This window comes from Sinohyriopsis cumingii, chromosome 1 (genome assembly GCF_028554795.1).
Source record: "Sinohyriopsis cumingii isolate HCF-2022 chromosome 1, ASM2855479v2, whole genome shotgun sequence".
Taxonomy (NCBI): Eukaryota; Metazoa; Mollusca; class Bivalvia; order Unionida; family Unionidae; genus Sinohyriopsis; species Sinohyriopsis cumingii.
The window spans coordinates 86,820,216-86,839,827 of NC_142961.1; the positions used below are offsets into that span (position 1 = coordinate 86,820,216).

General features: G+C 36.7%; 1 protein-coding gene across 1 annotated transcript in view; it reads left to right on the forward strand.

The window, feature by feature from the left end:
* LOC149807289 (RNA helicase aquarius-like) overlaps window positions 1-19,612 on the forward strand; it is a 141,861-nt gene that overhangs the window by 34,988 nt on the left and 87,261 nt on the right. The window contains exons 11-14 of the mRNA XM_089964880.1: window positions 1,707-1,820; window positions 7,969-8,072; window positions 12,137-12,239; window positions 15,369-15,489. Of these exons, the coding sequence (XP_089821006.1) occupies window positions 1,707-1,820; window positions 7,969-8,072; window positions 12,137-12,239; window positions 15,369-15,489 (442 nt within the window). The remainder of the gene's footprint in view (window positions 1-1,706; window positions 1,821-7,968; window positions 8,073-12,136; window positions 12,240-15,368; window positions 15,490-19,612) is intronic.

Genomic DNA, 19,612 nt, shown 5'->3' on the forward strand with positions numbered 1-19,612 from the left:
AGGTGCAGAACCCTGCATGGATCACCTTTGCAAGAAGAGTATAAATACATAATGTTTTGTAATCTATTTTGCATAGAAATTTTAAATCAATTTGTTTTTCTGAGAATACATACCTAATTACATAGCGGTCACTCCTTTGCACCTTTCCTGGTAGGTGAATATCCTGCTGTTGGTTTTGCTCAAGCTTAATCTGGTAATAGTCAAGGTTTTAGGTTTTGCCTGGTAGTGTGTAGGGGAGGTAATCTGTAAGAGTTATTTCTCATTGTATCATTTATAGATGGAGAAACAATTTTCATATTTCAGGGAGGGCTGGATTGGTTGCAGAATTTATTTTCCTAATAGTAATGTAACTGGGAAAAGTATTCTCATAGAAACATGATTTTACCCCCTCCCCAATCCTTTCCAATTTCTGCTGGTAATATTGGGATTTTAACCAGTTTGGTGTGCAGTTTTATATTGATGAAGTCTGAAAGGGTTTAAATGTTCGCATTTGATGCAATCATTTGACAGAGTAAGGAACTTTCCAAAGTAAATACATACATATCCACTTAAATTAATTTTGTTATCATTGGATTTCATGCAGTTTTGGTTTTCAGCTCAGTATTAACAAGATCTGAGATAGTTAGGATGATGACGACTTTCATCTTTTAAGTTATGGCCCTTTGATTATCTGGTACACATGCAATATATATTTATTAGTTTTGGATTTCTAGTCTTTATTTTGTGACATTATTTGCTGAGGTTATAGCTGTGTAATTATTGGTCACATTTGTTGACCTTCTGATAAGTAACTTAATTTATAATTATATTTGAATCAAATATAGTTACTTTTTAAGTATAATAGCATGCTAATTTATCATATGGTGAGGCTGTAGCCTGGATTGTATGATAATGATATTTTCATTATTACTTAATTTTATGTATTGGACAAGGCTGCTTTCCTTTTCTGCAGAGGGATGATTTGTCTCTTGCATCTCTAAGTTTGTTTTTTAGGCAACCACAGAGTTAGAGCATCCACCTCGGATGCAGGAGATGGCAGGTTCGAACCCCGCCTGAGTCACACCAAAGACTTATAAAGATGGTACTAACAGCTACCTTGCTAAGTGCTCAGCATTAAGAAGTTAGTGTTAGGACTGGTTGGTCTAGTGTCAGGATAATGTGACTGGGTGGAACATGATGCTACATGTCTGAGGCATGATGCCCCAGTGCTAGACATCACTATAAACTGCCACACTGCAGACATCATAGTGATATGACTGAATTTTTTTAAAGCTACATTAAACATCCAACTCACACACACAGAGACCACAAAATTAAATAAAATTGGTATCCTTTAAAAAATAATTCATTCACTCTTACTTCAAGCAGCTTTATAATGACTCCTATCTTTGCACAGTATTTGTCATAAGCTTTCAATTCATCGCATCTTAACAGAGAGTGTCTCTTCTCTAGCATAGAATAATACTGAAACAGTCAAACTTGGATATGTTTATGTGGTGATTATGTAAATATTTAATCATTGTCCAATTAATTTTAAATTTTTCATTGACATCATTATTAATTGTCCACATTATAATTAGCTGGACACAGTAAATATCTCACTGTTAGCCTAAATTATTAAGGTTTTCTTGATGTCAGTGTGAACCATATTTGTAAGAACTTAAAAAGACCCATCATCTGCAATGAATTTTCACTGCTAATTTCAGCTGCTGGATATGCTGAAAGTGTATGCAGAATTTGAGATAGATGAACAGACAGGAGAGGCATTGACAGTACATGACAGGATTGATCTTCACTATGACAGGGTCCTGGCCCTCCAGGTAGGCATAGTTACAGGCATTCATACCCTGCTCAATGTGGCCCTGACAATCCATGACAGGATAGGCCTTCACTGTAAAGGTGTTGTTATAGACAGTTTTTACTCTTGTTAAAGTGACATTACACATAAATGACAATATAGATCTTCACTATGTCAGGGTCCTCGCCCAAAAGGTAGGTATTGTTACAGCAGCAGATTTTAAATGAATGATTTATTAGCTCACCTGGCCATAAGGCTAAATGACGTGGTTCTGTGTTCATTGTGTGTTGTTTGTCATCAATAGTTACTGTTTTAAACTTCTCAAAAAACCATCCAACCCATTTTGACCAAAATTTGCCCAGGAGCATCCTAGTTTGAAGAGCTTTTAGATTTGGGTAGATGATCCTGATCTGCTGTCAAATATTGTTTTTCCAACAAATGCATTACCTGATCACATTACATTAGGATACACATCTTTGTTCCCTCCTAATTCAGCCCGCACTTCTGTCTGTATGTATTATAGACAAAGGGAAGCAACTCTTACAAGTTAATTCCCATTTTTACCTGGTATGTGGTTGCCATTATACCAGAATGTACCAATGCAGTAAAGATGTCCTCTATAGAATCCATTTAATCATCCACTTAAATTTCGTCATCGATTTTTTAATTTCAGTGGTATTGCAGGTCAAAATGTTTTATATGTTGCATACAACATTTTTGTGAATTCTGATGAATTCATATATTTTTGCAATTATTGTAATATTTGATATTGTCACATGTAATTATGGTAAATATTTTTGTTGCTGTACTTTACACTCATAATATGTTTTGATAACGTGGTTTACATTTCCATTTACATATGTTGTTGCACTTGTTTGTTCCTCCTCATCAGTATGGAGATGTGTAAACCAAGTGTAAACTGTTGCTGTTTATGGGTTTATTGCCATTTTTCATCACATGACAGGCTATACATGGTGACCAGTATATTTGTGGAGAAAGAACCAGGGAAAGCCCTGGAAAGAACCACTGACCTACGGGAAGCTACTGGCAAGCTTTCTCACATTCCCACATAAGCCAAGCCTGAGACTTGAACTTGTGCAGACAGAAGTGAGATGTCTGTGGTCTGTAAAGTAAACATAGACTACTCAACCACCCAGGACCCCACCAAGTGTAAGAAGTATAAACAAAATAAGGTTGTGAAGGATGGACATGAGATGCTTCTATGCATACAACTGCACTTTGGTCAGAAATACTTTGTCCATTGTTTTGAACAAAAAAAAAACAGTTCAAGGGTCACAAAATTTACCACATTCTGATGCATTGTAGCAAGACGCTAAACATACACCTCACCTCACATCTGAATCATTACTTAATCTAAAGGGGGATGTTGAGATGTCCTCTCCACCTCACTCCACCACATACCCGCCATGCAGATACTTCATGAGAACATGTTGTATCCATTAATACAATAGAATCATTGATTAGTCTCATGGTTGATGTTGAGATGCCCTCTCCAACCCTAATAAAGATGCAGAACAGCACTGGAATATACTGTATCTGTGAATATAGTAGAATTGTTGATTTGTCTCTTTGCTGATGGCAAAATGCCCCGTCCACACCACATGCACATGCAAAAATAATATACTGTATCCATGAATACTGGAGAAAGCACTGGCGATTCCACTCAGTTATGACTCCAAAGGCTTTATTGTCAATATGTCAGTGAGTAGAAATGGTGTTTACGTATTATAATCCTACTTGAGATAAGCCCAGCATGATGGCTTACAGTCAGATTTGTCCCTGCCTATGAGGCATGATGGCTTACATTCAGACTTGTCCCTGCCTATGAGGCATGATGGCTTACATTCAGACTTGTCCCTGCCTATGAGGCATGATGGCTTACAGTCAGACTTGTCCCTGCCTATGAAGCATGATGGCTTACCGGCTTACAGTCAGACTTGTCCCTGCCTATGAGGCATGATGGCTTGCAGTCAGACTTGTCCCTGCCAATGAGGCATGATGGCTTACCGGCTTACAGTCAGACTTGTCCCCGCCTATGAGGCATGATGACTTACAGTGAGACTTGTCCCTGCCTATGAGGCATGATGGCTTACAGTGAGACTTGTCCCTGCCTATGAGGCATGATAGCTTACATTCAGACTTGTCCCTGCCTATGAGGCATGATGGCTTACATTTAGACTTGTCCCTGCCTATGAGGCATGATGGCTTACATTCAGACTTGTCCCTGCCTATGAGGCGTGATGGCTTACATTCAGACTTGTCCCTGCCTATGAGACATGATGGCTTACTGTCAAACTTATCCTTGCCAATGAGACATTAGAGTGCAAAAGTATCATTTACCCTGTCTCTGCATATACCATCATTCATACGCCATTCTGACTGCCAACCAACATTCCTATGAAATTCATAGCGAACTAGCATTGCTTATGGCTCTGGCTGACCAAGCCAAACTGGACTAGCATTCCATAATGTGATCACTTCAATCGGTATATCCAATGTGCAACGTGTTGATGCATGCTGATGACATTTCTTCATCTTTCCCATATGGAAAGCTATATCCCATGACTCTGGGTGTACAGAAGGACAATCCATGCATTTGATGTTAGGGAAAGAGATTTGAAATTCCAGAATATGCTAATCTGACAATGAAACAGACAAAATTTAGTTTGTAGCAGTGATAGAGGAAATCCATAGAATGTTGTCTCTGTCGGAATGCCTTCCTCCACCTTCAGTTAGTTCAACCTACAAGGTTAAGGCCTTGGTGGTTGTAGATGATGATGACATTTTGACATTCAGAATTTTGTCACCATTTTTGAAGGTTGAAAAATTTACTAGGCATCTATTGAAGCACTTACAATCCCAGTAACACAAGGGCATGATGGTGAATCAATTGCCTCATTGGTAAAAAGTAATGTATAGAGATATTTTATTGGCACGTACCTTGTCTAGATGTTGATAAAGTACACAGACAAGTGTTTAATGCCATGTCAAAGCTTGACAGGAATGTTGCGTTTTTTACTTCCATGTCAAAGCTTGACAAGAATGTTGTGTTTTTTACTTCCATGTCAAAGCTTGACAGGAATGTTGCGTTTTTTACTTCCATGTCAAAGCTTGACAGGAATGTTGTGTTTTTTACTTCCATGTCAAAGCTTGACAGGAATGTTGTGTTTTTTACTTCCATGTCAAAGCTTGACAGGAATGTTGTGTTTTTTACTTCCATGTCAAAGCTTGACAGGAATGTTGTGTTTTTTACTTCCATGTCAAAGCTTGACAGGAATGTTGTGTTTTTTACTTCCATGTCAAAGCTTGACAGGAATGTTGTGTTTTTTACTTCCATGTCTAAGCTTGACAGGAATGTTGCGTTTTTTACTTCCATGTCAAAGCTTGACAGGAATGTTGTGTTTTTTACTTCCTCCCTACTTGACATTTTGCCTTCTGATGATTTTTTTTCATCTAGCCTAAAATGCTGCTGATGATTATTGCTGTTTTTCTATGGACTCCCTCCCATTCAGTTCTAAAGAGGGACAATAGTTACCCTTTAACTTTCAGTGCAGTCTTCTATTTCTGCACGGCCTTTTTAGAGATCATACAAGAGAAGAAATGATTATCAGCAGAGAATTCACAAGGTTTTTTTCTGCTTTCCTGGCTAAGCAAATTGTAGACAGTCATATGCCCCTATTTGTGCAGGCAGGCACGGAAGGAAGTAAAAGGAATAGTTTCCTCTTCCCTAGACCTTCCATCATTTGGCAGTGATATACTTATCACCAATGCCCTCTGATGATATACATGAGGTGCCAGAATACTCCCTTTTCATCCAATTTTGAGTAATCATTCTTGGAACATGATAGGTGATCTGAAGCATTTCAGAGAGTTGCTAGATTTTGTTATCCAAACTCCTTCTCTAAGAAGGAACCCCTAAGTGATCCCATGAAGGAGGACATTTTAAAACAAGAAAATATAGTTTTCTGCTTGTAAAGGGTGGTGTAGATAGTACTTCACACACAAGGCTTCTACTACAGAACTTTTCTTTACAATATCCAGCAGCAACTGAGACCAGTGATAGAGATGCAGTGAGTAAGCAGTCAGTCTTGGCATGCCCAATACATTCTTCCATATTCACATTCATTCAGCCCCAGTCTAAGCCCTTGAGCTTTCATAAAGAGCTCAGAACATCCACTGCAGACATGGCAACGTTCCTGCATGACAGACCACAAATACATTCTGCAAGTTTTTGGTTCACATCTTGAACAGTTTTCTTCTTTTATAATCAATACTGGGAAGTTGGATATTATCCTTTCTCAACATTTTGTCTGTCTAGATATGGAACTCTTAACACATATTAACTTAGCATCTTTCTTCCCAAAACACTGAAAGTGTAGCTCATGCAATGGAGAAAGCATCAGTGAAAGTGTTGTTTAGGCAAGGAAGTTTCTTAATGTTCCTCAGCCTCCTCAGTGTGGGGTGGACCTATTACAATGCCAGTTTATCTTGTTGGAAAGCACACATAATTCTGGACTTGTGATGGTCAGTGGCATGCAGATGCCACAAGAGAAGGTTCTTGGAAATGAAAGCCATTCTTAATGCCTTCAGTGGAACATATCTATGGAAACATGGTTCTGATGATATTAGCTTGCATCTGGTGACATACCTCAGTATGGAGGGGATCAATCACCAGTTCTTTGCCTGACAGAATTAGGTTACTTTAAAGTCTGATGCATTCATGACTGGATCACTGTCATGGCTGACTCATTATCAATGGAGGATACCTGCTTCATACAGAGTTGTCCCTCCAAGAACCTTCCATCAGGTCTGTACCCATTGGAGCCATCAGATGCTTGAGATTTCTTTTTAATTTTTCACCTGACCCCGGAGTTTCTGGTTTTTTTGTGCTTCTCTAGGTAAAGAATGTTGTTTTATTCTGAATCTACAGCAAAAACAAGCAGTTATGTAATACTCAAAGTGTTGACTGGTACACATGTGATATGTGTTGAAACTATGTAATGTTTTACAAGATCTTTCAGAGATTGGATATATTAGAAATAAAGGTAATTTATACAGAGAAGCTAAGAACATCTTTAGAAAAAACTGTTTACAATTATTACCAGTACAATTACTAAATGAGTATTCATCCACTTACCCCATTGTTGATTTCCATGGCTTTATTAATTTTCTGAGGTCTCAGTAGTGCTTGCCCTTTGATCACTTTGTGGGCAAGTTTTTGAGTAAGAGAAGTATCTTCAGTTTTGTTTCAGTATAATGAAATAACGTGATAGTTTGTGTACATATGACACAAATTGCATTGAGTATAATGAAATGATATGATAATTTGTGTACATATGACACAAACTGCATTGAGTGTAATGGGATAACATGATAGTTTGTGTAAATTATGACACAAGCTGCCTTGTGTATAAAGAAATGACATGATAGTTTGTGTACATATGACATAAATTGTCTTGAGTGTAAAGAAAAGACATTAAATTTTGTGTGCATATGACACATATTGCATTGAGTGTATAGAAATGACATACTTTGTGTACACATGACACAAATTACATTGAGTGTAAAGAAATGATATAATAGTTTGGGTGCATATGACACAGACTGTATTGTGTGTACTGAAATGACATGATAGTTTGTGTACACATGACACAAATTGCATTGAGTGTAAAGAAATTACATGATAGTTTGTATACATATGACACATACAGCATTGAGTGTACTGAAATGACGTCATAGTTTGTTTACATATGACACAAATTGCATCGGGTGTAGTCTATTCAAAGCAGATACCAGCAGTAACATTTAGTATCTTATAATCTTTTGCCGCATGTTTGCAATCTTATATATTTTACCAGTGTTTTCAATCAGTGTTCAACAAAATTAGAACTATCTGTTGTTTCTTTGTAATTAATATATTGCAATGTGATTATGAATTCAATACCATCCTGTTAAGACAGCATCAGTCATGCCTATAAAATCTCAAAGTTCAGGAAAAAGGTGTATTATTGTTTTATTTTTGCAATCCCATTTCAGTGCAGGATGAAAATTCCTTATTTGCATGTTGATTGCACTGCCAGAACTATAAAATTGCCTTGTGAACCATCAATTCAGAGTTGTAGGTTTGTTTTTATTCTCTTATTTTACAGAAGGTGGCTTTCAAGCATTTTCCAGAACTTCACAAGTTTGCCATAGCTAATGTAGGAAGTGTAGACAGCAGAGAATCTCTGCTCAAGAACTTTAAATCTCTCAGGTATGTTTTATTCCTAATGTTTCAAACATCATTGAATCTAATACCAAACATCATTCAGATCAAAGTACTGAAAGCACTTTAACAAAGTAAAGCAAGCAATAAATTTAGATTGAAAAGATTAGTTTTATTGTTATTGTTCTTGTTATTGGGGAATTTCTAATTCTAGATGAAGGCATTTAGGAATCCTTGTGTCCATTCATCCTTTCATCCATCAAACAATATTGTCAGTGCAGTTAGTCTTAAAGACTTGGGTGGGATGCCATGAAACTTGGTAAATGTTATGATCATCACTTGAAGATGCATGTCCAAAAAATTATTTTTCACCTGCAACTTTTAACTTACAGCTTAATACAGTGTATGACTGTATCTTGTGAATGCAACAAGTCTCAGTTTTCAATGAATCACCGTGAAACTTGGTAAAGATTTAGGTCATCATTTTGAAGATATGTGTATCGACAAATCATTTTGCTCACACAGGTACATGCAAAACTGCACAGATGATCCTGGCGTTGAGACCTTTTAGAATCTTTGTGCACATGTTGATATGCCATCAGATATGGCTGCTGTTACTAAAAATAGAAACACCTTTAAATGACTTCTCCAAAATTGTTTAACAAAACTGGACTTGGTTTATAGAAAGCATCATAGCTTGATGGCCTTTTAGACTTCTTTTACAGATGATGTTAATTTATGATCTGATATGACTGCTGTTGCAAAAACAGAAAATCCTTTGAACAACTTGTAACAGAATTTGACCATATTGACATAAAACCTCTAGGCATGAAAACCATTCAGATTCATACAAATTGTGCCAGATGAACTCTCTTACTAAAAACAGGAAAAACTTTAACTTTACTTTTTCCAAAGGTGCTGAATATAATTTGATTAAATTTGACAGAATGCTTCCTGGCAGACCTAAAAAAAGATACCCTGCATAACTTACAGCACTTGAAGACCTACTCTTACTAATGTAAACAATAAATTTACAATTTATTGTCTCATTTTTTTCTCACCATACTTCCTCTGCTCATCCATTTCTACGAATGATTAAGTTAGCCAAGTTTTGTACAACTTTTATACAGCGACATTAACCTCATGAATCTAATTGCTATTAAAGGTAAAAGAACTCAAAAAGATTTCTGTTGTTTTAAGTGACTGTGTATGTGTAGCTGTTAGGGTGTGTTACATTTGCATTGATGAGAAAAATGTTACTTGGTGATGATAAACACAGTTTAGTTATATCACAGTTATAGTTGTGGTCTTCATTGTATCCAAGGGCACTGAAAAAATACAGTCAATTAAAACCTCTGAATAGATATTTCATTCCCACTTTAATTACAAGAACCATTGTCACAACACTCCAAAAAACATATGACTGCAGAATTAATCCATGCTAATTAAATATGTCTAGGGTTTGGCTGTCTAGGATAGTCTAGTCATGGATTTAATGGAGGCCAACAGCTGAGATAAAATTATTGAGGTTGTCAGTAGGGGAAGGTGGCTGCCAGTTTAGAAATATGACCCTCCCCCCTTCTGCCGAGCCAACTGTTGAAACTTACAACATTCACATCCAGCACTTGAGTTGGTGATCAAATTTTCCCATAATACTGACCCATCACTATTTTGATGATGCTAAAAGCCAGTGCCTGGAGATTACCATTTTCCGGTGGATACTTTGCTTATTTGGCCTATTTGTCACTACCGTTGCAGTATTTTGCTTCCTTTCTTTTGTCCCACAACTCAGACATGAAAGAAGTGTTTCCAGACCCTATTGTCCCTAATCAATCTGATGTCCAGGAAAGTCTTAGCCTTCTTTGCATCTTTTGAAAAAATGTTCAGGATTTTGCTTCTCAAGTCTTGTCCTTCTTCTTGAACTGTCATTGGCCACCTATTGAATTTCTGAATCCATATACCTTTTAACCAAGAAGACCAGGTTTCCTTGAAACAGTCATGACAGTCTGGTCAAGCAGTTGACATCTTGCACTACTTTGAAAGGCAACACAAAGATCCGGGAATCTAACAGGCCAGACTTTTCATAATAACAAATTCGATTTAACTTCTTGTTTTCTACAAAACACACATCAGTCTTCAACACCATAGTCCCAGCCATTGATAAAGATATTGCAGGCCTGGGAATGTTGAATCCAACTTCTGTACACTTGGACCATTCCCTGCTTAGAAACAACTGATTTGCAACATCAAAGATATTTTATCCATACTCAATTTAGTCACCATGGCTATCTTTGAGCATAGCCTAGAACAAACCAACAGATATGCTTTGGAGTCAGTATTTTTCATGGCTTGTGTACTCAGAGGAGCAACTTGATACTCTCCAGTTTTATAGCTGTTTCCATTTACCTCAAGCTTGCAGAGATATATGCATTTCTATCAGTGACTGTGTTGCTCAAAGATCACAGCAAAGCAACCCTGCGGTTGTACCCTTTGTATTCCCACCTTCTAGTCTACAGCCACTTCCGTGCTTTCACGAAAACGCCCACATACCTGAATCTAGTAGCTCAGGCTGTTTCATCTGGATGCATTGTGTTGTCCACACAGCAGACATGGAATAAAGCCAAGGCCATGTGAGATTCTTATACATACTAGCTCTTGAGGTTAGAGTGGATGCCACCAGAATTGAATTCAAGCAGGACTTTTTGTTGACTAATTTGATTCAGGCTATGTGATGGAGGACCAATTTAATATTCTCCAGCTTCTATCTAAGAGACATTTAATATTGAAAGATCCAGTTTTACATGGTGGAACAAATATAAGCTTTTAAGAGACTCCGGTTACTCTGCTTCAATTAGATTTAAGGGATATTGAGAATATCGCCATCTTAAAAATCTTATTATTGCCAATCCTTCTGAAAGAAACATAATATTGCTGTGGAGTTTTCACCAGATTTCTGATGATGTATATTTGGTATAAAATGAAAATGCTGACCTGATGTCCAATATGGCCACCACAGTGGCTATCTTGAAAATGTTATCACTACTCTTTATTTATGGATGGTCACATCAACATGGGCTTTTTAGTGAACAACCTATGACGTCTGGTTGGTCCTAATGGTGCCAATCAGGCATTCAGTATGAATGGCCATATCATTGTGGGACTTTTCACTTAAAGACTTATTATGTTTAGTTGGTTGTAAATAAAAAAAATGATACTGATCTGACTCCTAATATAACTGCCATGTGGAAAATCTTGTTCCTTCTTCTGCTGTAAGACTGGTCATTTCAACATTGTGCTTTCACCAAAAGACTTCTTATGATGTATGTTTGGTGCTAAATAGAAACAATGCCAGTTTGATTTGAATGTGGCCACCATGACATTGATCTTGAAAATCTTGTCATTGTTACTTCTTTAAAATGGAAAGTCATATCAACATGGGCTTTCCATTGAAGAATATCAGAGATCACTGAAGATTATCAAAGATGGTTTCGACACTCTGCAGTTAAAAGGAAGAAATGGTCTTATCTTGAATTTCTGAAAACTGTTTCAGCCAGTAGAGCATCAGTCTCATCAAGGGACTCTTGTTTTGGTAATACTTCCCAGATCTGCCCTGGAAAAGCATGCACTTTGTTTCAGTAGTAATTGATGAATGATGGGATTGGTACCAGCCTCTCTATCCAAGTGGAAACCAATCTTATCTATAGTCTGGCTGGATAGCAGATGTAGGCATCCATAGCTACCTGCTAGAAATTGTATATTTGACACGGCTATCACAACTGGGCTCTTTTTGATTTAACACTTTAAAGCATGCACTTTTTGTTATGAGTAATATTTCTTACATTGAACTTGGGTCCTTTGTGAAAATATTTGATATATATCATGACATACAGTTTTGTGTTTTCATATCGTAGTGCTGTGAAAGACACGTTGTAATAGACATACTTCTCACCTGTACTTTTATGTTACCTTGGCTTACATGTGTCTCGGATGTACCTTTACTATAGCTTTTTTTTTAATTTGTGTTTCGTGTGTACCATTATTTTAGCCTGTTTTACTTGTGACTCATGTGCACCTTTACTTTATCCTGTTTTACTTGTGTCAATTTGTTTCAGCAATTTTGAGCTACACAAATTGCTTGCATTAAGGAACCTTTTACCAATGCCAGAGGAAGGAGAGGAAGACAAATATGACACAGAATTTTTGCTTGAATTATTGGTAAGACTCTTGTTCTCAGGCTTTTGAAAATTTGTACCATTTTGAAAGAATGTTTTATTTTCTGTCAGGTTTTGTGCATTCATGTAGGAGATTCAATACATTTGATAAAAGTGGCAACTTTGTTGGTGAAAATATTTTGCTTCAAACTCCTGTTTTCTTGGACAAATACAATTACATTATATATTAACTCAAATCCAACTGCAAGACCCTGATCTGCCAGCACATTTTTGGCACTGGCAGATTGGGGTCTGTGTTGTTTGTTTTATTGATTACTACTAATGAACTGCATGGACCCAGATCAGCTGATGTATTATGTGATGGTAGATCTGGGTCTGTGCAATTTGTAGTTGGATTTAACTTAAAAGTGAGTACATATTGTAATAATGAAAAAGTAGTGGCATCTGCAAGTAAAGAGTAATAATATTTGTTTTTGATGGTCCAGAAGAACATAATTGTCTCCACTAATTGCCTTTAGTTTATATACATGATGATTCATTTACATGTATTTACGCAAAAGATGAAATTATTTCGTTAGGAAACATTATTGGAAAGGCACTTTGCTGCCGTTTTCTTAGCATGACACATCCTATAATTTGTTACAAGTGCCATTAAAATCAGCCCCAAAAAAGCAAAGATTATTTTAAAATCCAAACTTCTTGACCTGAATTGGTTTATTCAGCCAAAACATGTAACTACTTAATCTTGCAAATGAAATCTATGTGGATGCTGATGTGTAAGCAAGTATGCATTTGAAACCCTTCCATCATCAGACATGTTGATACTGAGGTGCAGCAGCCCTTGTCTGTATCACACATAAAACCTTTATTTATTCAAGTATAGATGGAAAACTGCTCACAATCATCAGCCTTTAGAATTTGTTCATGCTGAGATAAGTTAAAGATTAAACTATACTAAGTACATCCAAGTGAAAAAAAGAGTGGGGTGGGGAGTCACCAAACTAACACTCTTACTATAGGTAACCAAATCATATGATTTCTTAATTGGCTTTTAAATTGGATAGCGGCTGTTTTTACATTTTATTTCTTTCTCACTTCAAGATTTTTGAAATTTTTGCCAAGATATTTTGAATGACATCAGCCTTTGAAAAGCAAAATAATGGATTGAAATAAATGAACAGTCTTCTAAAGTGTAAAACCGTATATACTGAATCTAATGGAGACATTGTGACAATGATCTGAAAATTCTTAAATTTGCCAGGTATATGGTCAGTCATACTATCTTGAACATGCACGAGTTTAGTGTACAAATTTAAGGACCGACTTATGGTATGTCATAAAATCACTTTTGTTCTGAAAGCATCACTATTTTTTAAGGTCCATTTTATGGCATGTCATAAAATGACTGAAATCAATCTTTTATGACCATTTTATGACAGGTCATAAAATTGCCTTTTCTGAAAGCAGTGCTGTTTTTGTGGTGCTCTACAGTTTCATAGTTTGCATACGGTTAGAATTTTAAAGAAAAAGAATTTCCCCGGGCTTCCTCACTGGTTATACTGGCTATTTAAAAAAGACCTTGTATATCTTAGGTATTGTTCAAAGAACCTTTAATTCCCTTTATTTTGGTGTATGATTGATGGGTATAATATGGGTCATAAGAGTATACAGCTTGGCCTTACTCCAGATGTGCACCTTTCAAAAACTGCTAGCTCTGCTTGGTCATTTTCATTTCCTGGACTTAAGAGGTAAATTGTTAAAAAAAAAAAAGAGCCAATAACCTTTTTTTACATTTATATATGTAGTAATTCATACCTTGCACTTTCAGAAGCTGGTATTGTCTAGTTGGGCAAAATTCATTTTCCCTATTTTAAATGGTGCTAAATATATTGACCTTTAGACTAATTCAGGCTGGGTGTTTTTAACATAAGGGAGCAGTCATTTTAGTTAGCAGTGTACTTAGATTATGTACAATTTCTATAAGTACAATATCCAAAAAATGTCAGCCACATTACATCAAGGTAGCATCAAGGTACATCAACATTCTCTCCACTGTGCATGTTTCAATTGCAAACAGTTTCACCTTACATACATCAGTCTCTCAAAAGTACATAATAACTGGTGAGTGCCCCTTTACAACAATTTTATTGAATGTCATAAAATGACTGAAAGCAATTTTTTAGGACCATTTTATGATAAGTCATAAAATTACCTTTTCTGAAAACTGTGCTGTTTTACAACAATTTTATTGAATGTCATAAAATGACTTGCTTAACACTTCAAAACTTTTAACAGAGGTAAATATTTCACACATGAAATTATTTTTGTAAGTAATTTGTTCTGGCAACTATTTGAAAATACAACAATCATTTTTGTCCTTTATTATTGATGTCATAAAACCTCTTGCAAACTGGTCATCATTTTAGGAATATACTTCTACCTTAATAAATTTACCTTGTTGTAAATAAAAATTATTATAATATAGTTGCAAATATGAGCTGATTCTCTGATTAAGACACCATCCTTCATGACTTTGTCATGTAAGCAATAATGCCTAATATATTACTTGCAAGTACAGTTGGCAAGGGATTGTGTGATTTGAGAAACACTTTCTTTAAATAGTACTTTGACATTGTTAAAATCATAATTTTTAATCTATACATAATATAATTACCAGGATAAATAAATTCTTTTTGTAATATCTTGTTTTAAAAGCTCACAGAAGTGGTACTGTATTTACATTATTATGTAGTCTTTTTTTGTCCTGTAGACTTAACATAGGAGATAATGAACAATTTGTCCAGTATATGTCATCATCATCAGGCTGTATATGTGGTTGCTAAGGATACAAGTTACAACATTAAGACGTCCTCCAACTTTTTCATATTATAATACCATTCAGCTCACCTGATATATTCATGAGTGTTGTTAATGAAATTATCAGTCATGTTGAGTACATACTGTACATGTTATTTGTGATTTTTTTTCATTATGGTAACAAAGTATATCATAAGCAGACTTGTAAATAATAAATAAGTGTGCGACTCTGTTTTGGCATATCAAAAATTGCAAGATCATCAATCACATACCAGAAGATCTCATCCACCTAAGGTATAAGACAGTAGACATTCTATGGCCTGTAAATATTTACAGTATTTTCTTTATCCTTTAGGTCTCCAAGCATGAGAGACGCCCATCTCAACAGGAGAGGATTAATGAGATGCCACTCTACCCCATCGAGGATGTAATATGGGATGAAAACATAGTTCCTTATGAATATTATTCAGGGGAGGGTGAGATGTTTGTTTTATAGATAAGCAACATAAATTATCTGGTAACCACTTAATGTTTATATGCTGATTGTCTCTTGATTAAATCCTACAAAACGTGGCTTCTCCTTTGAATACGTTCCCCAATCACATTACGTTAGGAATATTAACCTGCTGCCTCACGAATCCAGCCCTACTAAAGAAAAAAATCGTCTTATCCTGTCTATTTTTAGATAGACAAAGGGCAGTAACTTTTGCCCATTATCTCCCCTCGATATGACCAGGTTTTGCCAGTTTTTAACTTTGTTGTGTGCTGAGACACATGCAGTGCAATAACCTCCGACAACCCAGCCCTTTTTGTGTTCCTATGGACCCATCCAACATTCATTTTGCATTTATAGTGCAGATTGATCAACCTACTGCAGGTTGTATGCTTTATGTTACAACTTCTGCCAATATTTTGAGAGATTTGTCACTTGTTGGGACTTAGTCTTCTAGGACCATTGTCCCACCATGCTATTGTTGACCTTACACAAGGTCATTACGGGTTAGTTTACAATTGACTTTATTCACTTACTCCTTCCACTACGGAGCTCTTAATAGCAAATTCTGCTGCTTGATAATTATGCTTTATTTATTTGTATTTCATGCTGTTTTGATAGAATTATTAATAACAAAATATGCTGCATAAGTTTCAAACAGGGCCATAGGTTTCTGATATGACACTTCACCGATCTGTTAGTTACAGCAGTGTTTTTAGTGACTTAATAATTTCAACACATTACTAGTTTCTGCTTTTGTTTATGTGTCTTGTGTTGTTTTAGCATATGTCAATTAAATCTTCTACATGCCACTTCAGAGCATGGAAGTCTACCATGACTCTTGTTTTGTTTATGTTATATACACATGGTGTCTGTTACGCAGTGTCTATAACATGTGGTTACAACAGTGTTTTGTTTCAGTGACCTAGTAATTTCAACATATTACTAGTTTCTACTTGGGTGTGTTTCTTGTATCAGAGCATGGTAGCCTACCATGACTCTGGTTTGGTTTATAGTATGTACACATTGTCCCTTCTCTATTACCTTTGCATTGTACTTAAGCTTAATAAAGGACATATGTTTATGATACGACACGTTTATGGGTCTGTTCATTACAGCAGTGTTTTAGCAACCTAGTAATTTCAACCCTTTATTAGATTCTGCTTTAGTTTGTGTCTTTTGTGTCATTTTCACAGGATATTTATTTAATCATTTTATATGCAGTTTCAAAGCATGGAAGTTTACCATGACTCCAGCTTTGTTATGTTAGGTATACAACATCTATGATATGTAGTATGGGCTGCCGAGTTGGATGATTTATACTATTAGTTATTTAGTCACATACTAATTTGCTAATGTATGCTTTGTTTTCTCTAATCTTGTGTCATTTCAGGAGGAATGTTTGCAACACACATGACATGCACATCATGCACAAAGATCGTCCTGTCATCTTGTGTCGTTTCAGGGGGATTGTTTGCTACACACGTCATGCACATGCACAAAGATCATCCTGTCATCTTGTGTCATTTCAGAGGGAATGTTTACTACACACATGACATGCACATGCACAAAGATCGTCCTGTCTGTCATTGAAGGGAAGGAGCTAAATATGCAGTGTTTGGTTGGAAAATGCATGCACTGCTGTACTTCAGAAAGTGGCAGAGGGGAAAGAGAGATTGTCAAGATCACAGCAGGATACCTCTGACCTCCATAGTTTCCACCCCAAATCAGCCTCAGTGGCAAGCCTGGGTGGGGATTGCTGGAACCCCCCCCCCCCCCCGCTAAAGTTCATTGCATATAACCAACGTTTTGGAGCGGCTGGCACAGGTATGTGCTTTACTGACATACATGCAGTGACGGTGCTGGAAAGGCTGGCAGTGCTGGAAAAGCGAGTAGTGCTGCAATGCCAACAGTACGGGAAAGGCCAGAGATACCGGCAGTGCTGGAAAGGCTGGCAGTGCAGTGATGCTGAAAGTGCAGAAAAGGATGGCGATGCAATTAGTGCTGGAAAGGGCGGCGATGCCGGCAGTGCTGTCCTTACCAGAAATACCAGATACTCAAGTACTTGTGGCTTATACTCAAAGCCACTTGGCATGACTTATTCAGAGCTTGAAGCTGAAGGAGATGAAAACCCGGTGCACAGTAAGGGCGATGAGTTGACGATCATCACATGTGCACACACATCAGCCCCTTTCATGTAATAGTACAGTAGCTATATAAAACTGTTTTGAACTTACTGGACTTCCCTGTACCCACAGAAAGGAGGGGGCCTGATCCAGGACACTCAAAGTGGCTTCAGGTTTTGTTCATCAACAATCCTCTCACCTCTCCACATGATACACTGCCAGATCGGGAGAGGGATGCCTTTCAGTAACAGAAGGATATGGTTGTTCATAAAAGGCATGGGAACTGTGCTAAGGACACATTCCCCAATGAGTTACTCAAGACTTGCTTTTGGAATGCAAACAGCAGGTGGAGGCCCATCACATACATGCCAACCATTATGCTTTTGGTGTAATCATTACGCTTTTTTCCCCACTAAATTATGCCTTAGGCATAATTGTATTCGGATTACGTGTTTTTGGTATATCCCCCTCCAAAAAAATTTAATAATTTGTTTTCTTATTTTTATTAACATCCCATTAATCCCACAGACCATATTCTAGAAAAGACGGCTTCAGTGTAACTACAACATAAGAGTATGCTTGTCATAGACTTACATTCACTTTCCTAACAGTAATGTGTTCTATTTATAGCAGTTGCCCTATTTCCAAGAAATAGGCTGGTTCTACTTTCAAACTTTTGACCTCGGTTTCTATTTATAGCAGCTGTCTGGCTTAGTGAGGAGAGAAAAGACTGGTTTTCTAACTTGTAATCTTTGCTTGCAGATCCTTTGTTCAAATTGATAACTGGTACACAACCAGTCTGTAGGTATTTGGCGCTAAAAGTCAAGTCAGATTTATTCTAGTCGATGCGGGTGTTAGAGTAAAAATGTTTTTCAAACAATTTCACAGATGGACTAGAAAAGATGAAAAATTGATTCAGAGATTAATACATGAACTACATATTACAGCGTTTCACTCTAAGGCAGCTTCATGCCCCTTGCAGGCTGTGTGGAAAGGATTTCAATATTGGTCATAGTGATAAAACAGAAACCTTTAATTAGCATGTTTTACTAACTCCAGTACTAAATTAACTTATTTTTTTACAGCAGAAGTAAACTGTGCATACGAATTTGATAAATGCAGAGGCGTTATGTACCAAGTTCTTAAAAGAACACAGACTACCCCTAGCAGTAGAAGACTACATTGGTCCTTTGTTCAACGGATGCTTCCTGATTCCAAAGTTGCAGAAAATAGGCATGTGCAAGAACAAAATCATCTAATATTGTTAGGTGTTTAGCAGAAGATACTTCACTTAAAATTGCAGAAGCCATGCAAATTGGACTGTTTAGTATTGCAACAGACAGGAGCAGTGATTATGATGACAAAAAGTTGTACCCAGTCTGTGTAAGAGACTTTGACAACAAAAAGTGCAAAGTCAGAATGCTCTTCTTTCATTACCAGACTTAACAGTAGATTCCACTAAAGAAAACAATTTTTTATTTGCTTGATAATGCTTTGAATAAATATAAGTTGGCAGAACTGTGTGGGGTTTTTAGCTGATGCTGCATCAGTGATGACTGGAATTCGTAAAGGAGTTGCAGACTATATTTTGAAAAATGTCTCCATCATTGTTCGTATCAGGTTGTTTCTATCATATGATGCACCATGCTGCAGGAAAGGCTGCTGATAAATTAGAAGGAGAACTCCTGAAGTATCAAGATGGCACTCTGCCTGACAATGTTCTTCATGTGGACAGAGTTGATTTTTTCATCTTATTTGCCAGTTAAAAGACCCAGTAACTGGAAGTTATAAATTTCCTCATCTTTGTCAGGTTATGAAAAGAGTTTTGGTTCTTTACCATTCTAATGCTGACTGTGAGAGATTGTTCAGCATTGTTAATAAAAGTAAAACTGAATTTAGATCTGGGTTCTAATAAGCCAGCACTTAGTGCTCTACTGGTGTGCAAATCATAGTCTCAGCTGGTACAAAGTTTTTTGAAAT